Source organism: Bos grunniens, chromosome 4 (assembly GCF_055505025.1).
Source record: "Bos grunniens cultivar Pamir isolate PY7600 chromosome 4, Bosgru_T2T1.0, whole genome shotgun sequence".
Lineage (NCBI taxonomy): Eukaryota > Metazoa > Chordata > Mammalia > Artiodactyla > Bovidae > Bos > Bos grunniens.
Window position 1 is genome coordinate 89,482,875 of NC_141168.1, and position 21,584 is coordinate 89,504,458.

At 43.2% G+C, this 21,584-nt stretch overlaps 1 protein-coding gene across 9 annotated transcripts in view; it reads left to right on the forward strand.

The window, feature by feature from the left end:
- Window positions 1-21,584, forward strand: part of CDCA7L (cell division cycle associated 7 like) — a 211,756-nt gene that overhangs the window by 72,150 nt on the left and 118,022 nt on the right. For 2 of the 9 annotated variants that reach the window (XR_015162834.1, XM_086397411.1), the window contains exon 1: window positions 18,225-18,434. The exons of 6 other annotated variants lie outside the window; for them this stretch is intronic. Coding sequence is in view for 1 of the 3 variants with exons in the window: in XM_086397411.1 (XP_086253537.1) it covers window positions 18,390-18,434 (45 nt within the window). In the remaining 2 variants the exon portion in view is untranslated. Of the gene's footprint in view, window positions 1-18,224; window positions 18,435-21,584 lie in introns of those variants that run through there. One more of the 9 variants, XM_086397423.1, reaches the window with a different exon arrangement.

Here is a 21,584-nt window from a genome sequence, read left to right on the forward strand (position 1 = left end):
GTTAAGGATTTTACTCACATTGCTCTGTAGGACTGAGTGCTTTTTATTTTTTTAAATTGGAAGATTTCCTACAAGAAGGATCTTTTTATTTTCTTAATAGAATCAGGACTGAAAATCAGCTAGCGCTGAGCTATGTCTGCCCGTTTCCTCAAAGGATGTGCTCCTTGGAGTCTGGTGCCCACACACTACCTGCCTGTCTGAGATAGACATTTCAGTTTGTAACTCTAAATCATTTAAAATTAACCACTGATACAAAATTCTTAGCCAGATTTCATGTTCCTTGTACTCTTTCACTTCCTTCAATTAACCTCTGTCAGTAATTGAGTTTTATGTATATTTTGCTGTGCATCAACTTTTTTCTAATCTAAACCTTTATATGTGTTACTTTATATTAATCACCTGTTTAACTGCCTGCTTCTAATATGTCTTGAGGGCTTTTCTTTTTTACATATGTAATGGTTTTAGTCTCTAAAAACGGTTTGGAAAGGTGGTCAGACTACTCCAGCATCAGCAACCTTTTCTGTAAAGCACCAGACAGTAAAATTTGGGGGCTTTGTACATCATACAGTTTCTATCCAACCACTCAATTCTGCCATAGCCCCCAAACAGCCATAGACAAGGTCGAAGTCTGCTCCGGCTGTCATAACAAAAATAGCAGAGACTGGGAGGCTTAACCAACAAGCCTCCCAGTTTATTTTCTTACGAGTTTGGAGGCTGGTATTCTGAGATTAGACCTCCCCAGTGGCTCTATGGTAAAGAGCTAACCTGCCGATGCAAGAGATGCAGTTTCAGTTGCTGGGTTGGGAAGATCCCTCGGAGAAGGAAATGGCAACCCACTCCAGTATTCTTGCTGGCAAATCCCATGGTCAGAGGAGCCTGGTGTGCTACAGTCCATGGGGTCACAGAAGAGTTGGACACGACTTACCAAGTAAACAACAACAGTCTGAAATCGGGGTGCTGGTGTGGTCAGCTTCTGGTGTGACCTCCCTTCCTCGCTTGTAGGCGGCTGTGCCTTCACATGACCTTCCCCTGTGCATGTACTGAAAAGAGAAATCTCTTCCTCTTCTTGTAAAGCCACCCATCCTATCAGATTAGGACTCTACCCTTAGGACTTCATTTAACTTTACTTACCTTCTCAAAACCCTGTCTCCAGTAGAGTCACACCAGCGGTTAGGACTTCAACATGTGATTTGAGGAGAGAGGGAGTGACCATGGGGAAATACAATTCAGTCCATAGCAGACAATGCATAAATGATTGACTGTGATCATATTCCAAAAAAAACCACCTTATTTACAAAAATAGACAGCAGGCTAGGTTTGCTTTGGATGCTGTATTTTGCTGACCCCTGTTCTAGATCATTTCTTGATTTATTTTGAAACTGTACTTTTAGGTTAATTTCTTTCTTTCTGCCTCTTCTGGCTGTTAAAATTGGCATCTTCCTAGTGAAACTGTTTACCTTACATTAGGACTTAGTTTATGACTCTAACCCATGTGTCCGGGACTGTAACCTGGCAAAAAACCCTGCTTGGGACTTGAACCCATGTGACTGGGACTCAAACCCAGTCAAAACCCATGGTACCTGGTTTCAGGACCTAATGAAGCTCAGGCTGTTGATGTCTCATCACAGAAAGAATTCACTGAGAGACAAAGTGATAGGTAATAAGCAGGTTTAGATAGAAATACACCCCACAGACAGAGTGTGGGCTATCCTAGAGGGCGAGTCTGGTAGCCTTGAAAATGTGGCGTGGTTAGCTTTTATGGGCTGGGTAAGCCATGAAATTAAAACGTTTGCTCCTTGGAAGAAAAGCTATGAAAAACCTAGACAGCGAATTAAAAAGCAGAGACATCACTTTGCTGACAAAGGTCCATATAGTTAAAGCTATGAGTAGTCATGTATGGATGTGAGAGCTGGACCATAAAGAAGGCTGAGCGCCATAGAATTGATGCTTTTGAACTGTGGTGTTGGAGAAGACTCTTGAGAGTCCCTTGGACTGCAAGGAGATCAAACTAGTCAATTCCAAAGGAAATCAGTTCTCAATATTCATTGGGAGGACTGGTGCTGAAGCTCCAATACTTTGGCCACCTGATGTGAAGAGCCGACTCATTAGAAAAGACCCTGATGCTGGGGAAGATTGAAGGCAGGAGAAGGCGATGACAGAGGATGACATGGTTGGATGGCTTCACCGACGCAAAGGACATGAGTTTGAGCCAGCTCCAGGAGATGGTAAAGGACAGGGAAACCTGGTGTACTGCAGTCCACGGGGTCATAAAGAGTTGGACACGACTGAGTGACTGAACAGTGAACAATAGTGAGTGGGAGGATTATTGCAGCTATTTTGGGGAAGGGGTGGAGATTTCCGGGAGTTGGGCCACTGCCCACATTTTGGTCTTTTGATGCTGCCTTGGAACTGTTATGGTGCCTCTGGTTGTGTCATTTAGCTTGCTGATTGAGGATCAAGGTCTAGTTAAAGCTGACTTGTCTGCTAGCATGGACCCATTTGATTCTAATCAGTTTATGTTTATCCTTGGGCTGTATCATTCTTTCAAAAGTTGTACCCTGCATCTTCCCCTCCTTTTTACTAGCAAGCTACATGGAACATGGGCATGAAAAATGAAATGTTTTCCAATTACGAAGATAGCTTAGTGTGTGCAATGTATATTGATTAGCCTTGGAGAGAAGTGGAGAAGGCCCCAAAGTGGGGTTACCCCTTAGCCTAATTGGCTTACCTTTCCCATCCAAGCAAGTTACATGTGAGGTCCCAAGGGACATAGGAATAGCTGAAATGAACCTGAAGTGAAGTGAAAGTTGCTCAGTTGTGTTGGACTCTTCGCAATCCCATGGACTGTATAGTCCATGGAATTCTCTAGGCCAGAATACTAGAGTGGGTAGCTGTTCCCTTCTTCAGGGGATCGTCCCAACCCACAGATCGAACCCAGGTCTCCCCCATTGCAGGCAGATTTTTTACCAGCTGAGCCACAAGGGAAACCCTAAAAATTACATCAAAAGCACCAACATCCAGATGCTCACAGTGCTGGCAGGCAGTGTAACAGGAATTATATTGGAGGAGGAAATGGCAACCCACTCCAGTGTTCTTGCCTGGAGAATCCCAGGGATGGTGAGGCCTGGTGGGCTGCCATCTATGGGGTCGCACAGAGTTGGACACAACTGAAATGACTTAGCAGTAGCAGCATTCTGCCCTCAGAGATTGGTCTTTAAATGAGGTCAGTGCCTTTGAATTGAAGACTGGGTAACAAATTAGCTACACAAAGTAACAAAACATACTTTAGCTTAATGTTCCCAGACAGGATCTTTTAATCTGGTAGGTTGGTGGGGCTGGGAGAAGGCATCATTTCATTTGCAAGAAATCCAGAGTGCTTTAGGAATTTTAGGAGACTCCTGGAGATGAGTTGGGAATATTTTCCAACCTTGGGCACCAGCATTGTACCCTTGGGAGGGAAGGGGCTCTGTGGGGTTCCCCCCATCTCCAACGGAGTGTGGGCGGCTCTGCATAGAACAGTGCCTCCCCTTGTTTACATTCTACTCACACAGCCCTCCGTGATCAGCTAAACAGTGTCACGGCAGCATTCTCTGTTGTTTTCATGGAAAGGATGTGTTGACACGCGCTACCTAGCTGTGAATATAAACACGAAGATGCTGACAGCAGCCGGAGCAGACGGCTAGCAGGTACCCACACTTAGAGCGGGCAGATGTTTAACCTTGACATGAGCAGTAATTAAGCAGAGCCTCGGTAACCAGTGCCTCCCCAGGAGCCAATTAATAATTTGGTGGGGGAGATGTTATATGCAGATTTCCCCCCAAACCACTGCAGCATGCCTTTCCAGCCTCCCCCAGTGGACGGGGCTGAGCAATCATTTGTAACAGAGCCCTGTGGTGTGCGTGTGAACAAATTGTAATTAGGCAAATTAAATGAATGCTGCATGTACATCAGTTAATTTCTGGTCACAAGATAGACAGCGATCCATTATATATCAAAGTCTTCATCTTGGAGGCAGCACTCACCCACCTCTGCCTACCCCTCTCTCTTCTACACCCACCCCCAGGAAAAGCCTTGGCCCTCACTTAATTCTCATTGAGTTACTTCATCCCAGTTTGTTTATTTCTTTTTGGCAGCAATATAGCAATATACACATTCCAGGCAGTCTTCTGACTTTCAAAAGAGGAAAAAAAAATCCTGCTTTAAAAGATGTTTAGAAAATGCATGCATCTAGCATATATTGTTCTTTCTGGATCTAGTAGTGATAGCATCCATTTCCTCTCCCACTGAGGCAAAGAAAATAAAATAAGGCTTCTGCGAAGGACGGCAGGCACAGGTTGGGGACTTCCCCCCAGAGTGAATTGTTCAAGGAAGGCACATGATTCAGTATAATTGTCCCAGGTGGGTCCCCCTCCCGTGGATCTCCGTGGGCCTGAGTCATCCCAGAAAGGAGAATGCTTCACCGGAAACAGAGTTCAAGAACCCACCTCTCACTTCTTGCTGCTCAACCAGACTGCGTTGCATTAACCCCCCTCAACACTGCGGCTGCACCCCTATAGAGCTGCCTAAATTTGTACACTAACATTTTAAGGGATAAAAACAAATTTTTTTTTTTTTTTTTACTATATAGGGCCTGGCAGGAACAATAAATAAAAAGCAAAATGTAGGCCTTCACTGTAACTTAGCCCTAGAAATCCCTTCATTGCTGATGGAAGGACCTGGATGCTAAACTTTCCTTCGTGTACCATTATTTCCTTTTTCTTTAGGAACTGTCATCTGTGTGTGTGTTTTTTTTTAAACGCTGGCAAAACTGACCACTCAAGAGTTGAAGAGTTGCTCTTCTACCCTGAGTGGTTTGAAGCAGAGAGTGGGAGTGTCCAGGAGCAAAGGGACACAGGACCGCCTGCTCAGCTCTTGAGGCAGGACCAATGCTTCTCCCCAGATCAGAGCCCCAGACTTCGCAAAATGCCTGGCTTCTATTTAGGGATGCTTTTTACAGCCAAGCACTCTTTATTTGTATGAATTATGTTAACATAATCTAAACAGAACATATGAGTGAATGGATGGGTGAGTATTGATTTATGTCGGAGCCCTCCTTTTCTGCCCTCCCCCCATGGTCTTGCCCACCTGGGCACGCTCTTGGTTCCAACACCCTCAGTAGACACTGCCATCTGTGTGTGATCACAAGCTCCCCAAAGGCCGACTGCAGACCTTTCCTTGCTCTTGCCTCACTTCCCTGGTCCCACAGCGTCTAATGCAGTGCTGAGTGTAACACAGTGGGGCTGTGCAGAAAACACTCCTTGAATATAGCCAAGGAAAGTGAGATCCTGAAGAAGCTGAGGACTCAGGGCACTAGAGCATCCTGGATATTTGGGGTAAAGAACCAGCTGCAGGATATGCCCCACAGGCTTCTGCCAGCATCAGCAGAACCCCCTTTCCCACTCTTTCCCCCTCTGCTTTCTGTTCTCATCACACTGAGCTTTTTTCCAAAAATTATCATGTGCTTTCCTGATACTACATCTTATCTTCCCTCATGCATTTTATCTTTGTCACACTAACTGACGAACAACTTCCAAGTATTCTTCATGTCTCAGCTTGAAATTTCTCTTCTCTGGAAGCCTTCATTGCTTTCTCAGGGAGGGGTTAAATTCTTTTATATTTTCCCAGAGCCATCCACTTTCCTCCTTTGTCATCCTCATCTCAGAACAGAACATACGTACTGTTCAACAACTGTTCTTATTGATGTACTTTAAAAAATGTTTAATTTTATATTGAGCTATTGTTGATTTCGTGACATTGTACAGGAGAGAGGGTCAAGACCATCCCCATGGAAAAGAAATGCAAAAAAGCAAAATGGCTGTCTGGGGAGGCCTTACAAATAGCTGTGAAAAGAAGAGAAGTGAAAAGGAAAGATATAAGCATCTGAATGCAGAGTTCCAAAGAATAGCAAGGAGAGATAAGAAAGCTTTCATCCATGATCAATGCAAAGAAATAGAGGAAAACAACAGAATGGGAAAGACTAGAGATCTCTTCAAGAAAATTAGAGATACCAAGGGAACATTTCATGCAAAGATGGGCTCAATAAAGGACAGAAAAGGTATGGACTTAACAGAAGCAGAAGATATCAAGAAGAGGTGGCAAGAATACACAGAAGAACTGTACAAAAAAGATCTTCACGTCCCAGATAATCACGATGGTATGATCACTCACCTATAGCCAGACATCCTGGAATGTGAAGTCAAGTGGGCCTTAGAAAGCATCACTATGAACAAAGCTAGTGGAGGTGATGGAATTCCAGTTGAGCTATTCCAAGTCCTGAAAGATGATGCTGTGAAAGTGCTACACTCAATATGCCAGCAAATTTGGAAAACTCAGCAGTGGCCACAGGACTGGAAAAGGTCAGTTTTCATTCCAATCCCAAAGAAAGGCAATGCCAAAGAATGCTCAAACTACTGCACAATTGCACTCATCTCACATGCTAGTAAAGTAATGCTCAAAATTCTCCAAGTCAAGCTTCAGCAATATGTGAACCGTGAACTTCCTGATGTTCAAGCTGGTTTTAGAAAAGGCAGAGGAACCAGAGATTAAATCACCAACATCCGCTGGATCATGGAAAAAGCAAGAGAGTTCCAGAAAAACATCTATTTCTGCTTTATTGACTATGCCAAAGCCTTTGACTGTGTGGATCACAATACACTGTGGAAAATTCTGAAAGAGATGGGAATACCAGACCACCTGACCTGCCTCTTGAGAAATCTGAATGCAGGTCAGGAAGCAAGAGTTAGAACTGGACATGGAACAACAGACTGGTTCCAAATAGGAAAAGGAGTACATCAAGGCTGTATATTGTCATCCTGCTTATTTAACTTATATACAGAGTACATCATGAAAAGCACTGGACTGGAAGAAGCACAAGCTGGAATCAAGATTGCTGGGAGAAATATCAATAACCTTAGATATGCAGATGACACCACCCTTATGGCAGAAAGTGAAGAGGAAATAAAAAGCCTCTTAATGAAAGTGAAAGAGGAGAGTGAAAAAGTTGGCTTAAAGCTCAACATTCAGAAAATGAAGATCATGGCATCTAGTCCCATCACTTCATGGCAAATAGATGGGGAAACAGTGAAAACAGTGTCAGACTTTATTTTTTGGGCTCCAAAATCACTACAGATGGTGACTGCAGCCATGAAATTGAAAGACACTTACTCCTTGGAAGGCAAGTTATGTCCAACCTAGATAGCATATTCAAAAGCAGAGACATTACTTTGCCAACAAAGGTCCGTCTAGTCAAGGCTATGGTTTTTCCTGTGGTCATGTATGGATGTGAGAGTTGGACTGTGAAGAAGGCTGAGTGCCGAAGAATTGATGCTTTTGAACTGTGGTGTTGGAGAAGACTCTTGAGAGTCCCTTGGGCTGCAAGGAGATCCAACCAGTCCATTCTGAAGGAGATCAGCCCTGGGATTTCTTTGGAAGGAATGATGCCAAAGCTGAAACTCCAGTACTTTGGCCATCTCATGTGAAGAGTTGACTCATTGGAAAAGACTCTGATGCTGGGAAGGATAGGGGGCAGGAGGAGAAGGGGACGACAGAGGATGAGATGGCTGGATGGCATCACTGACTTGATGGATGTGAGTCTGAGTGAACTCCGGGAGTTGGTGATAGACAGGGAGGCCTGGCGTGCTGCGACTCATGGGGTCACAAAGAGTCAGACACGACTGAGCGACTGAACTGAACTGAATAGTTGATTTACAATGTTGTGGGATTTAAAAAATAATTTTGTTTATTTATTTTTGGCTGCGCTGGGTCTTAATTGTGGGAAGTAGGAGCTACTCTTTGTTGCAGTAAGTGGGCTTCTCAGTGCATTGACTTCTCTTGTCACAGAGCACAGGCTCTAGGCACACAGACTTTAGCAGTTGAGGTTCGTGGGCTCTAGAGTGTGGCTCAGTAGTTGAGGCACATGGAATTAGTTGCTCTGAGGCACATGGAATCTTCCTGAACCAGAAATCCAACCTGTATCCCCTGAATTGGCAGATGGATTCCTATCCGCTTGGCCACCAGGGAAGCCCCACAATGCTGTGCTAGTTTTGGGTGTACAGCAGAATGGTTCATTTGTGCTGTTGTACTATGGATTTGATGATGAAGAAGGGATGGTGGCTGTTGTGTCTGCCATTTTATTCCCAAATACTCAACACAGTGGATGTTTTTGTTGGATGTCTGGATATGTGAATGGGTAGATAGATAGAAAAATGAGTGGATGGAAGGATGAATGAGTGTATGGGTGATGGGATGGATGAGTAGATGAGCAGGGAGTTAGATGGTGGGTAGATTTATCTGTTCTGACTCTCCCTTGTACCTGAAGACCCAGGGCTCTGCTTGGCCTGAGCTCTCTGGAGCTAAGCCAAGGCAGGACTTGGGCTGTGGAGGCCTTCGCTGCAGGCAGTAGGTCAGTGGGCAGAGCCCAAGATGAGGGGGCCCTGTGAAGCACCAGGGGACTAAAGGGGAGACCAAGGCAGAGAGAGAGGTGTGTTCTGAGGATGAGGGACTGCAGCCAGGCTTCCCAAGGAAGAAGAGGAGTCCGAAAGCCACCTGGGGGTGGGGGGCTGTATTTAATTTTGTTGTTTTTCAGTTGCCCAGTCAGTTGTGTTCGACTCTGTGCCACCCATGGGCTGCAGCACGCCAGGCCTCCCTGTCCTTTAGGCCCTATAAAATAGAGGTTTCCTGGTTTCTTCTGATGATGAGAACAGAACTGTTGATCACATTGAGCTGTTTTAGACAAATACATAAAGAGTCACCGTTTAAAATATTTTCTCCCAGAAGTTTAACACAGAACTAGCCTCTGTTGTTCCACATTTCTAATTTCATCAAGTCAGTAGCCTAATGATGGAGTGTAAACCTCCAGTTTATCACAACTCAGCTCAGTGGTTCTCAAACCTGGCTGGAGATTGGAATCACTGGAGAGCTTTAAAAAAACATCAATGCTCAGGCCCCACCCAAAAAAGATTTGTCACATTCACTTTGCAAAATTATCCCCAGTGATTCTTGTGTGGAGCGAGAATTGAGAGGCAGCTACTCTTCACTGCTCAAGAAGGCTACAGTCTTGCTATTCAGAGTGTGGCCCATGGACCACAGCATCAGCCTCACTAGGATCTAGGTGGAAATGCAGAACCTTGGGTCTCACCCGGGCCCCCTCGGTCAGCATTGTGTTTCAGCAAGATCCCTGGGTGACTCATGTTGAACACTGAACATTAACATTTGAGAACAAGACTCTAGTTAATCCAAAAGTCAGAGACTTCGTAGAATATTCACCAAGGACTGGCTCAGAATACATGGGTGTTTAGTTTGCTGTTACAACAAAGTTCCACAAACTGGGTGGCTTAAGCAACAGAACTGTATTGTCTCACAGTTCTGGAGGCTAGAAAAGAACAAATCAAGGAAGTGGTAGGGTTCTTTCTTTCTGAGACCTGCAAGGGTGGGGTCTCTTCCAGGCCCCATTCCTTGACTTGTCTGTGGCCATATTCATGTTCATATGTGTTTTTCCTGTGAGTGTCTGTGTCCAAATTTCTCCTTTTTATACGGACACCAGCCATATTAGGCTAGGGGCCTGCCCTACTCCAGTGCCTCATCCTACCATAACTAATTATATCTGCAATAAACTTATCTCCTAATAAGGTCATATTCAAAGGTACTGGGGACTCCTACATTTGAATTTTGGGAGGATAACATTCAGTACACAACAGTACCCAAAGCATGGCTTATAGTTTATCATCCCTTTAAATATACCTTGAATATTTTTTTTTTGCAAACTAAAGCCTAATCTAAAGCAACTTTTCTAAGTTATGAAACACATAAAGGAGAAAATGAGAAGTCATTCATTCTGCTCCTGTGGGGTGGATGCAGCCCACCCTCCATCTGCCTCTTCTCTTTCTGGTTTCTCTATCTGCTTCTACTGCCAGCACTAAGTAGGCACAGAATGCTCTGCCTGTCTTAGCAGAGACATAACTGAACCAGCAGGAAAATCCAAATTCCTACCTTCCCCAAGGGCACTCCTGAAGAGGTATGGTTACCATCTTCTGACCTCACCAGTAAAAAAAATTATCTCCCCTAAATACCCTTTGAAAGTCAAAGTGTTAGTTGCTCAGTTGTGTCCAACTCTCTGTGACCCCTTGGACTGTAGCCTGCCAGGCTCCTCTGTCCGTAGAATTCTCCAGGCAAGAATACTGGAGTGGGTGGCCATTCCCTTCTCCAGGGGATCTTCCTGACACAGGGATTGAAGCTGGGTCTCCTGCATTGCAGGCAGAGTCTTTACCATCTGAGTCACCAGAGAAGCCCCAAAATACCCTTATATTTTTTGTTATTGAAGTATAGTTGCTAATCAGTGTTGTGTTAGTTTCTACATGCAGCGAAATGAATCAGCTATATATCTACATATATACTCTCCTTTTTGAATTTCCTTTCCATTTAGGTCACCACAGAGCATTGAATAGAGTTTCCTGTGCTATATACAATAGGTTCTCATTAGTTATTTTATATCAGGCACTTTTACATCACTAAAGGAACAGCAATATTTTCCATGAAAAATAGCAAGCTAGGAATAAATTAGGAGTTTGAGATGAACAGATACAGACTACCATAGATAAAATAGATAAACCACAAGGACCTATTATTGTATAGCACAGAGAACTTTACTCAGTGTCTTGTAATCTCAATATAATGGAAAAGAATCTGAAAAATGTGTGTGTGTGTGTATATATATGTATACATATAACTGAGTCACTTTGCTGTACAGCTGAAATACTATAAATCAGCTATACTTAAAATAAAACGCAAGCAGTTTACCTGATGGGCTGAGTAAATGATTTTCTATCAATTCATTTTGTAAGAATTGACTTACAGAAAGTGATTGGTCTTTCAGTTCTCTTTCAGCAAACTCAGAAGGGGGTGTGCCCGAGTCAACCGTGAGCCCACCTTTGTGGGCTGTGATGACTGTCCTCTGTGACGCCTCCTCGGGGTGTTTTTAAGAATAAAATCATGAGGGAGACCTTTAACCATAGAGGAAGGTTTTGTGGAGTTAAACCAGCATTTCTCAACCCCAGTCTGCTGATGCCGGTGGCAGGACACTTCTCTGTTGTGGAGGCTGCCTCGTGCGCTGTAGAGTGTTTGGCAACACCCACCCTAGATCAGGAGCAGCATTCTTAGTCATAACACGTAAGTCTCCAGACATTGTCAGATTCCCCAGAAGCCCATGGGGCAAAAATCACTTCTGGTTGAAAACCATTGAGTTAAACAACAAAAAAAGACTTACTGATCAGCTCTGTCATGGAAAACTCATTCTTAATTCTCCTAATATGTTGTGTTGTTATTTTTCCATTTGTGTGATAAATGACTACTTTGGTTAAAATGATACTTATGACAGCGATAGAGATCATTTTTTCCCTCCTTCCTTGTAAAAATTGTTCTGAACTTTAGATAGTTAATCAGAAACAAAAGGCAATATGATAATTCTAAAACTATTGGCAAAAAGATAAAGGCCTTTTAAACTTGCTGCAAGGTGACTTAGTCTGATAATATCTCTTCTTAAGATTCAGCCAAAATATGTTTGTAAGCCCAAGTGAGTCTCATAGGAGAAAAAAAAAAAAAAGAGTCAAGTTAATAGTTTAAGTTTATTAATTTAATAAGTTCTAAATCATATCTAAAAATAAGAGAGAAAGAGAGTCAATGTAAAAGCTGCATAATTTCTAGATCTATGTTTTGGGCTCTTCTGTGTGGGTTAGAGTGAACCAGGAGGAATGGGGTTAGAAGAGTGAGAAAGGACTACCCCTTGTTAAGCAGAAAAATAAAAAAATTCCAAAAATTTAACAACAAATGTCTTTAGAAGTTGTTGTTCAGTCACTAAATAGTGTCCGATCTTTGCAGCTCCATGGACTGCAGCACACCAGGCTTCCCTGGTCTTCACTATTTCCCGGAGTTTGTTCGAACTCATGTCCACTGAGTCAGTGATGCCATCCAACCATCTCATCGTCTATCGCCCCTGTTTTCCTCTTGCCGTCAGTCTCTCCCAGCATCAGGGTTGCTTCCAATGAGTCAGCTCTTCACATCAGGTAGCCAAAGTATTGGAACTTCACCGACAGCACCAGTCCTTCCAATGAATATTCAGGGTTGATTTCCTTTAGGTTTGATCTCCTTGCTGTCCAAGGGATTCTCAAGAGTCTTCTCCAGCAATACAGTTCGAAAGCATGAATTCTGGGGCACTCGGCATTCTTTATTGTCCAACTCTGACATCTGTACATGACTACTGGAAAAAACATACCTTTGACCGTATGGACCTTTATTAACAAAATAAGCAATTCATAAAGAGCCTGTAGCTTTGTTTCTTGGAAGTTTCTTAAAACAGACTTTCCTCCTAAGCTATCATGTCTTGTCACAAATGATAGAGGGCATAGTTTTCTGCAATTAAATATATCACGTCATATTTCTTATGAAAGACAGCCTTCTCTGATTCAACTTTGTGCTGCCTCAAATCCTATGGAATATGATGCTGTAAGTGTGAAATCATATCTATATCAAGATAGTTTTCAATTTTATATATCTTTCCCACTGTGCTGCACATAATAAATGGCCTCAGAGGAGCAGGAGGAGGAGGTTGAATTCCCCAGCTGGCTGGACTGATGATGAAGTTTAGAAATCAAGTCAGCTTAGATGAGACACAGAAGGTGATATGCTTGTGCATGTGACTCTATGGATCAAGAGTCATGCTATTAATAGCTATGTATCCTAGCTCAGTTGGTAAAGAATCTGCCTGCAACACAGGAGACCCAGGTGCAATCCCTGGGTCAGGAAGATCCCCTGGAGAAGGAAATGGCAACCCACTCCAATATTCTTGCTCAGAGAATCCCATGGACAGAGGAACCTGGCAGGTTGCAGTCCATGGGGTTCTAAGAGTCAGACACAACTTAGCTACTGAACCACACTACACATACATAGTCTAGGGCTTCCCTTGTGGCTCAGCTGGTGAAAAATCTGCCTGCCGTGCGGGAGACCTGGGTTCAATCCCTGGATTGGGAAGATCTCCTGGAGAAGGGAAAGGCTACCCACTCCAGTATCCTGCCCTGGAGAATTCCATGGGCTGTATAAGTTCATGGGGTCGCAAAGAGTCAGACATGACTGAGAAACTTTCACTTTCACATACATAGTCTGTGCTGCCTTGAGACGTAACAGAACCACAGAGTGTTGCCTTTTGTTGGTTTGGGAGCCTCTCACATGATGGTGTATATGGAGTTTGTGGAGATGAGCTGATCTAGGGAAGACCGGTCCTACCAAGCGTGGTAGGCAGAAGGAGCTGCTTTGTGTAGCCTGCAGCAGCATCAATGCCCAGCCAGCAATGTGAACCTAAGTGAGCACATTACAGATTAGAGATGGTACAGACACAACCACTGCCCTTGGGGAGCCCATAGTCTCAAAGGGGAGATGGATTTTGAAAATATCAAGTGGTTGGGCTTCCTAGGTGTCTCAGTGGTAATGAATCTGTCTGCTGATGCAGGGAACATGGGTTTGATCCCTGGGTCAGGAAGATCCCCTGGAGAAGGAAATGGCAACTCACTCCAGTATTCTTGCCTGAGACATCCCATGAACAGAAGAGCTTAGCATGCTACAGTCCATGGGGTCACAAAAGAATCAGACAAAACTTAGTGACTATAAACAGTTCAACCACTGAATAGATATTTTCAAAATCCATCTCCCCTTTGAGACTATCGGCTCCCCAAGGGCAAAGGTTGTGTCTACACCATCTCTGATCTGTAATGTGCTCTCTTAGCTTCACATTGCTGGCTGGGCCTTGATGCTGCTGCTCCAGTGGTTGTATAGAGAAGGAAGTAATAAATTGTTGATGAGGATCAAGGCAAAGTCAAGGAAGTTTTCCACCAGAGACTACTCTTATATCAAACCTTGCAAATGCAAACCCAGTGTTTACCTGGGTGGAAGGGGAAAGACAGAATACCAGGCAGAGGAAATCATGTGAACACAGAGAGGTGTAAAAGAGCAGTCAAATTTGGGAAATGATGAGAAGCTCAGTGTTAGGTGGGCCTATGGCAAGAGGCAAGACCTAATACAAAGGAAATGGTCAGACAATTAAGTGCTTATAAGCATTGTGAAGAAGTGTGGATTTTTTTCTGAAGGTAGTAGGAAACCACTAAAGGAGGGGAGAAAAGTAGTAAAACACTCATACTGATTTTGTTTAAATTCATTTGGTTAAAAAAAGTTTTTTTTTAATTTTATTCAAGTATAGTTGAATTACAATGTTGTGTTGATTTCTACTGTACAGCAAAGTGATTCAGAGATATATATATATATATATATATATATATATATATATATAAACACACATTTTTTTCCATACTGTTTTCCATTATGATTTATCTCAGGATATTGAGTACCTTGTTTATCCATTCTATATATAATCATTTGCATCTGCTAATCCCAAACTCTCAATCCATCCCTCCCCCAACCCTAATAAAGATTTTCGAAGACAAAGCAGCAAAGACTCTGTGGTCAAGCGTAGCTGTCAGACAGTGAGATGTTCATTTCCATGACAATGATGGTAATGCCATAGCAACAGTTTTAGACCCAGGGCAAATAGCTCTAAATGTATCTTCAAATCAGTGAGAGCACAGGTTGGGAGCAAGAGACGTAGAAGAAGCAATCTGGGCTGGCCTCCCCCTGCTCTTGATCTTGGATCATGCGTTGCCTCGTGGAGAGTCCTGGGGTCAAGGGAGAGTTCAGGAGTGGAGCGCAGGATAGGGTGATGTTAGGGAGGATGCCAGTGAGGTGGGTGCTCGGCTCCAGGGATCAGCCCTCCCCTGGGAGGCTCCAACACACTGTAGCTCTGAGAGGGGGCCTGTCACCAGCCTTTGCTGGGCCACTTGGTCACAACTGACCAGCGGAGGAGTGGGCCACAGCTGAGCTTGGAATGTGGGCATCATCTGAGACACTTAGGAGCTAGAGTGTTTGAAGTCAAGTCTCATTCATTTCAGGTCTTGAGTGAGGAAATCCATAAACTCCGTCCTGCAGCTGAAGTCCCAGAATCCTGGGAGGAGGGGACCTCCCTACAGTTATGGAGGCTAGAAGTCTAAGATCAAAGTATCAGCAGTCTATCTCGCGTAGGGCCTCTCTCCTTGGCTGATAGATGGGCATCTTCTCCATCTGTCCATGGGCTTTTCTCTGTGTGTGTCTGTGTCCTAGTCCCCTCTCTGTTTAAACAGACCAGTCAGTCCTGTTGCAGTGGGGGCCACCCATATGACCTCATGGACCTGAATTACCTCCTTGAAGGCCCCTCTCCCAGTGCTGCAACATTCTGAGTATTGGGGGTTAGGACTTCAACATGCGAGTTTTGAGGAGACACAGTATGGCCATGGCAGGAGGTCAGCTGCTTGCAAAAATCCAAGCCAAACTGAAAAACTAGAACAGAGGATCAACATGTTGCAGACTCTTTAATCATTTCACTTTGATTGTGGCTCCTATAAACTCAGCACCACGGTTCCTAACAGTCCACTCCTGCTGGCAGGAACTAGATCTGGTTTGGCATCAGCCCCTTCAGCACCAACCCTGCACCTGGACAAGCCAGGGCCTCCAGGTAAGGGCCGGGTTGTGGTCTGCCAGGGCCCCTCTTCTCCTATCATGGGGATCCCCAGTCCCATGAGGTAGCTGTGGTCACAGAACTGTTGTGGATACAAAGCCCTGTCTGTCGAGGCAGAGCGATTCCGGCTGCCGGCTCAGGCCATGGCTCTTGGCTTCTGTGTGTTCCTCCTTCAGCATTTAACACTCAGATTTTGTAGATACTGTCAAGTTGCTTTTTTGACCAGTTTATCAAGTTACTGATACTTGAGTAGCAAGAGAGAAGACATGGAGTGGGAGAGACTAGCTGAAGGAGAAAATTGAGATGAATTTCTGATGGGACCGGCTTTCCACTTTGAGGCATAGCCTTAATATCCAATTACAAAATTTCCTATCAAGGAAAAGGCTGGGAGGTTGAGGGTACCCCTGTTCTCCATTAATGATTTGTTTGAGCTGTATAGTTATATGTTCAAAACCTGAATTTTAGATGAATTCTTGTTTAATATGAATCCCATGATATGTAGAACCTAATTAAAATTCTCAATGTGAATTAATGTATCTTCACATACATTTCTATAGTGTGTAGGACTACTTAATTTAGTATAATTATCAAGATGAACCACATCTAACATTACAAGAAAATTGCAACCTGTCATAAAATAAGAGGGCCATATTATAGCAGAGTCCTCACCCTCTGAGATATCTGTTAGAAAAGCCAAATAATGCAAATAGATCATCACTCCCCAATTTGATGCTGCTTTGGTGATTTGATTAATTATTGTGAAGTGAAACAGCTAACAAAGAAGGATAAATAAAAATAACTTCTTGCATCCACAAAAGGGTGTAAATTTTAACTCCAATGCATGACAGCAAATGTAAGCAAGAATTATAAACAATGGAGCTGGCTGAATGAATTAATATGCATCAGCCTTTATTGCTAGAAACAGGCCCCTGTATTGTACTGGTACATTGTGGTTTCACTCAACTGCAAATTTGGTTTTTCTTTTCCACTTCTCCTGGGAATTCAGAAACTGCATTCTTATTAACAACAATGGGGAAACACCAGAGCAAAGAGGATCCTGAAAGTGTGTAATGTCTCATCTCTCTGAGTGCTTTGCCCTTTTGCCAAGATTCTGCTATTTTTATAAAGTTTCTCTGGGTTTGTTTCATTTTGTTTTTTCTTTTTCTGCATTTCTTAATATGGACCAGCTAACTCTGCAGACATTAAAGTCCCTCCACAAATCCCTGCAGGGCAGTCTCCACTAGGTAATCACCGATCTGTCTGTCCCTTGGTTCATTGTTCCAAGTCAAGCCTTAACCCCCAAAGCTATTTTAAATGTTGCATCTTTCTTTAAACCTCTCACTGAACCTGACCTCTAGGCCCCTATTTAATTGATGGCTGCCACGCACAGACCCAGCACCTATTGGGCGCTTAATAGATACCTCTGGAGAGACAAGCTACCCTAATATATATCTTTCCACACCTAGACTTCCCTTAATGCTCCACCCTCAATCACATCCTTTTCTGGTTCCAGGGAGACCTTGCGTCTTCCATAGCATCTCACCTGTTCTCTCCTAACTGCTTTCTTTTAGCTTCCAAACATGTTGCCAAGAAGAAATTGACTTGCAAAACAACCACAAAGCAACATCAGCAACAACGCAAGCCAACCAGCCTACAAAATAAACCAAAAACCTTGTCATCTTGCCATTAAGTCTCTTGATCCCCTTAAAGCTAGGTAAACTCACTCTATCACAAAATAGGCCAGCCCTACTGGTGGTCGAGTGTGTATTTCCCAGGTCCCAAGCAGAGTGTTCATCTTCCTTTGCTGAAAGTTTCAGCCCAGAAAAGGCCCCTTTCCTGGAGTCTCTCCATCATCCCTTTATTCCCATCTGGTTATAACAAGCATCCTTTTTCTTGTGCTTCTTGGATCTAAGCTAATAATTGCCAGTTATCCCCAATTCTCATATTCAGCACTTTCAGCCCCAACAGGCCTCTCCATTGCTAACATGGCTCATTTCTCATGGCATTGTGTGGATACGTGATGTTGCTAAAAGACCCCCATCCCACAGTGCTGGATGCCAAAGGAGGATGATTGGGGGTGGGGGAGTCCTTCACCTCATCTGACTGCTTCTCCCACCTGCCTTTCTGTTTCTCTTATATTTTGTGATGCATTTCTCTATGTGGTCCCATTATCTCATTATTGGTTCTGGTCGAATTATCACTACCCTCTCCTTGTCTGCCTGGCCATGCTCTGGCACCCTTCTGATTGTGCAGTTTTCCCAGTTGCCTCTTTGTCTGATCCCCAGGGCGCCCCTTCCACTAGGCTCTTGGCCTTTAGTCATCCCCTTTTCCTCCCCCCGTGAACACTTCCAGTGCCCATGACTGAAAGTTTCCCGTCTCTCCTCCTCATCCAGATATCCCAGATTTCCTTGGTACTGAAATGGCTGGTCTGCAAATTCTAACTCTTCATATGTATTAGCCCTGCCTGGTCTGCTAGGTTCAGAATTCTTATGGACTGTGACTTCACCCAGACTCAGACCAGCTTATCACAAAATCATCAGTCTCAGTCACCTCTCCAAAAGAACAAGATGCCAACATTTTTCTTTGTCATTCTCTTTAGTGGGCATCTGGCCTTAGTATTGCTAAGTATCCAATTTCCTCAAGCCAGTCATGCATCCCCACATCATTCACTGAAGCCGGGAGCAGAGGAAGCATGAATGTGTGTGAACACACACATGGCCACTCTGGGAAGCTGACCTCCTCAGATTGGAAGTCTTAATGCAATATGAAGGACATGCAGCAAGGACATATTAAAGTTTCTAAAAATGCGGTATGTTTTCATTTTTCCTTCTATAACTGCCAAGTGAGAAAGCTACTACTTCTATATTTAAAATGTACAGACTATCTGTGTCACTAAATTTCCATTAACCGTTTATTGCTGGTACCAACTTACTTCCATACCTTTAACAACCTCATGCTCAGGTGACAGCCACACCATGAGCCTTGTGCCAACAGAGGCACTTGTCCTGCAGCCATCGTCAATGCCTCGTACTCTCAAGAGTGCCACGGTGGACGATATTGAAGAGTGTGCATGCCAAGGGGTATGAGGTGGGGGTCTTGCCCTAAAGGAGCTATCAATATGTAAAATGGTAAATGTGTACATAAAATATTAAGAGCTCAAAGTATTGTAGAATTAGAGTGGTAAATGGGATCAAAACCATAAACCAATACCTACGGATCAGAGCAGAGAGAAGGAGAGGAAGAAAAGACTCCAGGGTTGAGTATGAGGGCATTATCCCTGATGGATTATTAACATATCTAAAGAAGTAAGCTTTTGGTCAGAAAGGAGGGAGGTTAACTAAGAGGACATGGCCCAAGAGGTAACGGCTGGCAGGGTCCACTGGAAACGGCCAGTATGTAGAGCCCATCCAGTGTGAGGACGGAGGAACACGTGGACAGAGTGTTGGAGGTTCTGAGCGAGTCCTTGATCACCAAGGACTGAAAAGTTTCTGTCAATTCTGTCATCTGACCCTGCAGTGACCTGCAGCTTCTGTACACGAAGCAATTGTTTAGGATAGCAATGGTTTAAGACGACCCATCCATCCTGTCTCTTTAAAAGTAATATTTTTGTAGTGATTTTGTTTTATTGCTTTCTGACTTACACGTCAGGCTCTTGTGAGCTTTTCAATGTGAGTTAGCTTCCCGGAGCACGATCAGCCACGGGACACAGAAAGGATCAGAGTCCTCTGAACTTTTACAGCTGATGCCAAACTATATCTAGGGCAGGGATTTGTTATTTGTTTTCTAAAACTGAATTTCCCTTCTGTTAGTAACAGAAGTCCTGAATTTTAGCTCCATGGCCTCACAAAATACCGTATTTTCAGCTTCCCTGTACCTTGTGCCTATACGGCTGAGTTCTGGTGAAATAACTATAGGTAGAAGTGATGTATCCAAGTTCTAGGTCATGTCTTAAAAAGGAAAGAATATGCCCGTGTTCCCTGTGCTGTCCTTTTCTCCTCCCTACTTTCTGGAAGGTGGACTTTCCGCCTAAAATGAGATGAAAATGTCCTAAAGAAGGGTGAATTCAGGAACTCAGATCCCCAACACTGTGGAGTCAGTTTATCCCTGTGCTTTTTAATCTCAGTGACTGCATAGCAGTAATTAACTTTTATGCTGTTTGAGCTATCATCATTTAGTTGGGGCATTGTTACAGCAAAAGAAATTATATCTTAACTAATTGGGTACCATAATCAGTTTTTCTTGGAGGACAGTCATCAAATCTTCGGGCCATTTGCTTCCATTCATCTCATTGGGGGACTTTCCACTGGAAACATCTACAGTAAGTCCAGCCAGTACTGTAAATCCAAATAAAATGGTGAAAATGGAATATCAAAGTGCTAAGGGGAAGAATGCTCAGGGACAAGTTAAAAGGGAAAAACAATTGCAGCTGCCATTGTTCTTTTTAAAATTTTTATTGGAGTGTAGTTGATTTACAATGTTGTGTTTCAGGTGTACAGCAAAGTGGGAAATTATATATTATCTACTCTTTTTTAGATTCTTTTCTCATATAGGTTATTACATGGTACTGAGCAGAATTCCCTGTAGTATACAGGAGGTCCTTATTAGTTATTTTATATATATAGCAATGTGTATATATCAATCTCAACCTCCTAATTTATCCCTCCCTCCCCAACGTTTCTGCTTTGGTAACCAGGTTTGTTTTCTACGCCTGTGACTTTCTATTTTGTAAATAAGTTCATTTATACCAATGTTTTTAGATTCCACAGATAAGCAGTATCATGATATTTGTCTTTCTCTGCCTGATTTCATGCAGCATGGCAAGCTTTAGGTCCATCCATGTTGTTACAAATGACATTGTTTCATTCTCTTTTATGGCTGAGTAATATTCCATTTATGCATATGCCTGTCGATGGACATGCAAGTTACTTCCATGTCTTGGCTATTGTAGATAGTGCTGCAGTGAACATTGGGGTGCATGTATCTTTGCAACTTATGGTTTTCTCTAGATCGTATGCCCAGGAATAGGATTACTTGATCATATGGTAGTTCTATATTTAGTTTTTTTAAGGAGTCTCCATACTGTTCTCCACGATGGTTGTACCGATTTACATTCCCACCAGCAATGTAGGAGGGTTCCCTTTTCTCCATCCCCTATACAGAGTTTATTGTTTGTAGATTTTTTGATCAGTAATCATCATTAGTAAACAATCATTATGTCTCAATATCATGTATGAAACGAGATGCCAGTCCAGGTTCGATGCACGATACTGGATGCTTGGGGCTAGTGCACTGGGACGACCCAGAGGGATGGTATGGGGAGGGAGGAGGGTTCAGGATGGGGAACACATGTATACCTGTGATGGATTCATTTTGATATTTGGCAAAACTAATACAATTATGTAAAGTTTAAAAATAAAATTAAAAAAAAAAAGAAGAATCCACTTTGCCATGCGGGATCCTGCAGTGTGGGATCCAGTGCAATGTTCAACTCGTAGGTCGGGAAGATCCCCTGGAGAAGGAAATGGCTACCCACTCCAGTATTCTTGCCTGCAGAATCCTGTGGACAGAGGAGCCTGGCGGGCTATACAGTCCAGGGGGTTGCAAAGAGTCGGACATGACTGAGCGACTAACTCATACACGTGTCAAGTGCATTAAAGACTAGTGGTAGGTACTATAATCTCTGTATTTACAAATAAGTAAAACAAGGCATAAGTGTTTTAAAAATTTGCGCAAATTACCAGAGCTAGAAAGTGGCACACCTAGGATTCAAACTCTATTCTGTTTGAATTCAGCACATTATACTGGACAAGTCAACCCTATGAGTGAGTCAGATTGATGAAACAGCAATTTTCATATCTTAGGTATCATGGTTGCAAACTGGGAAGAAATTAAGATTATATACTTCAGAAGGATTTTTAAGTACACTTATTTGATTTTCCAATATTTACATACAAGATGA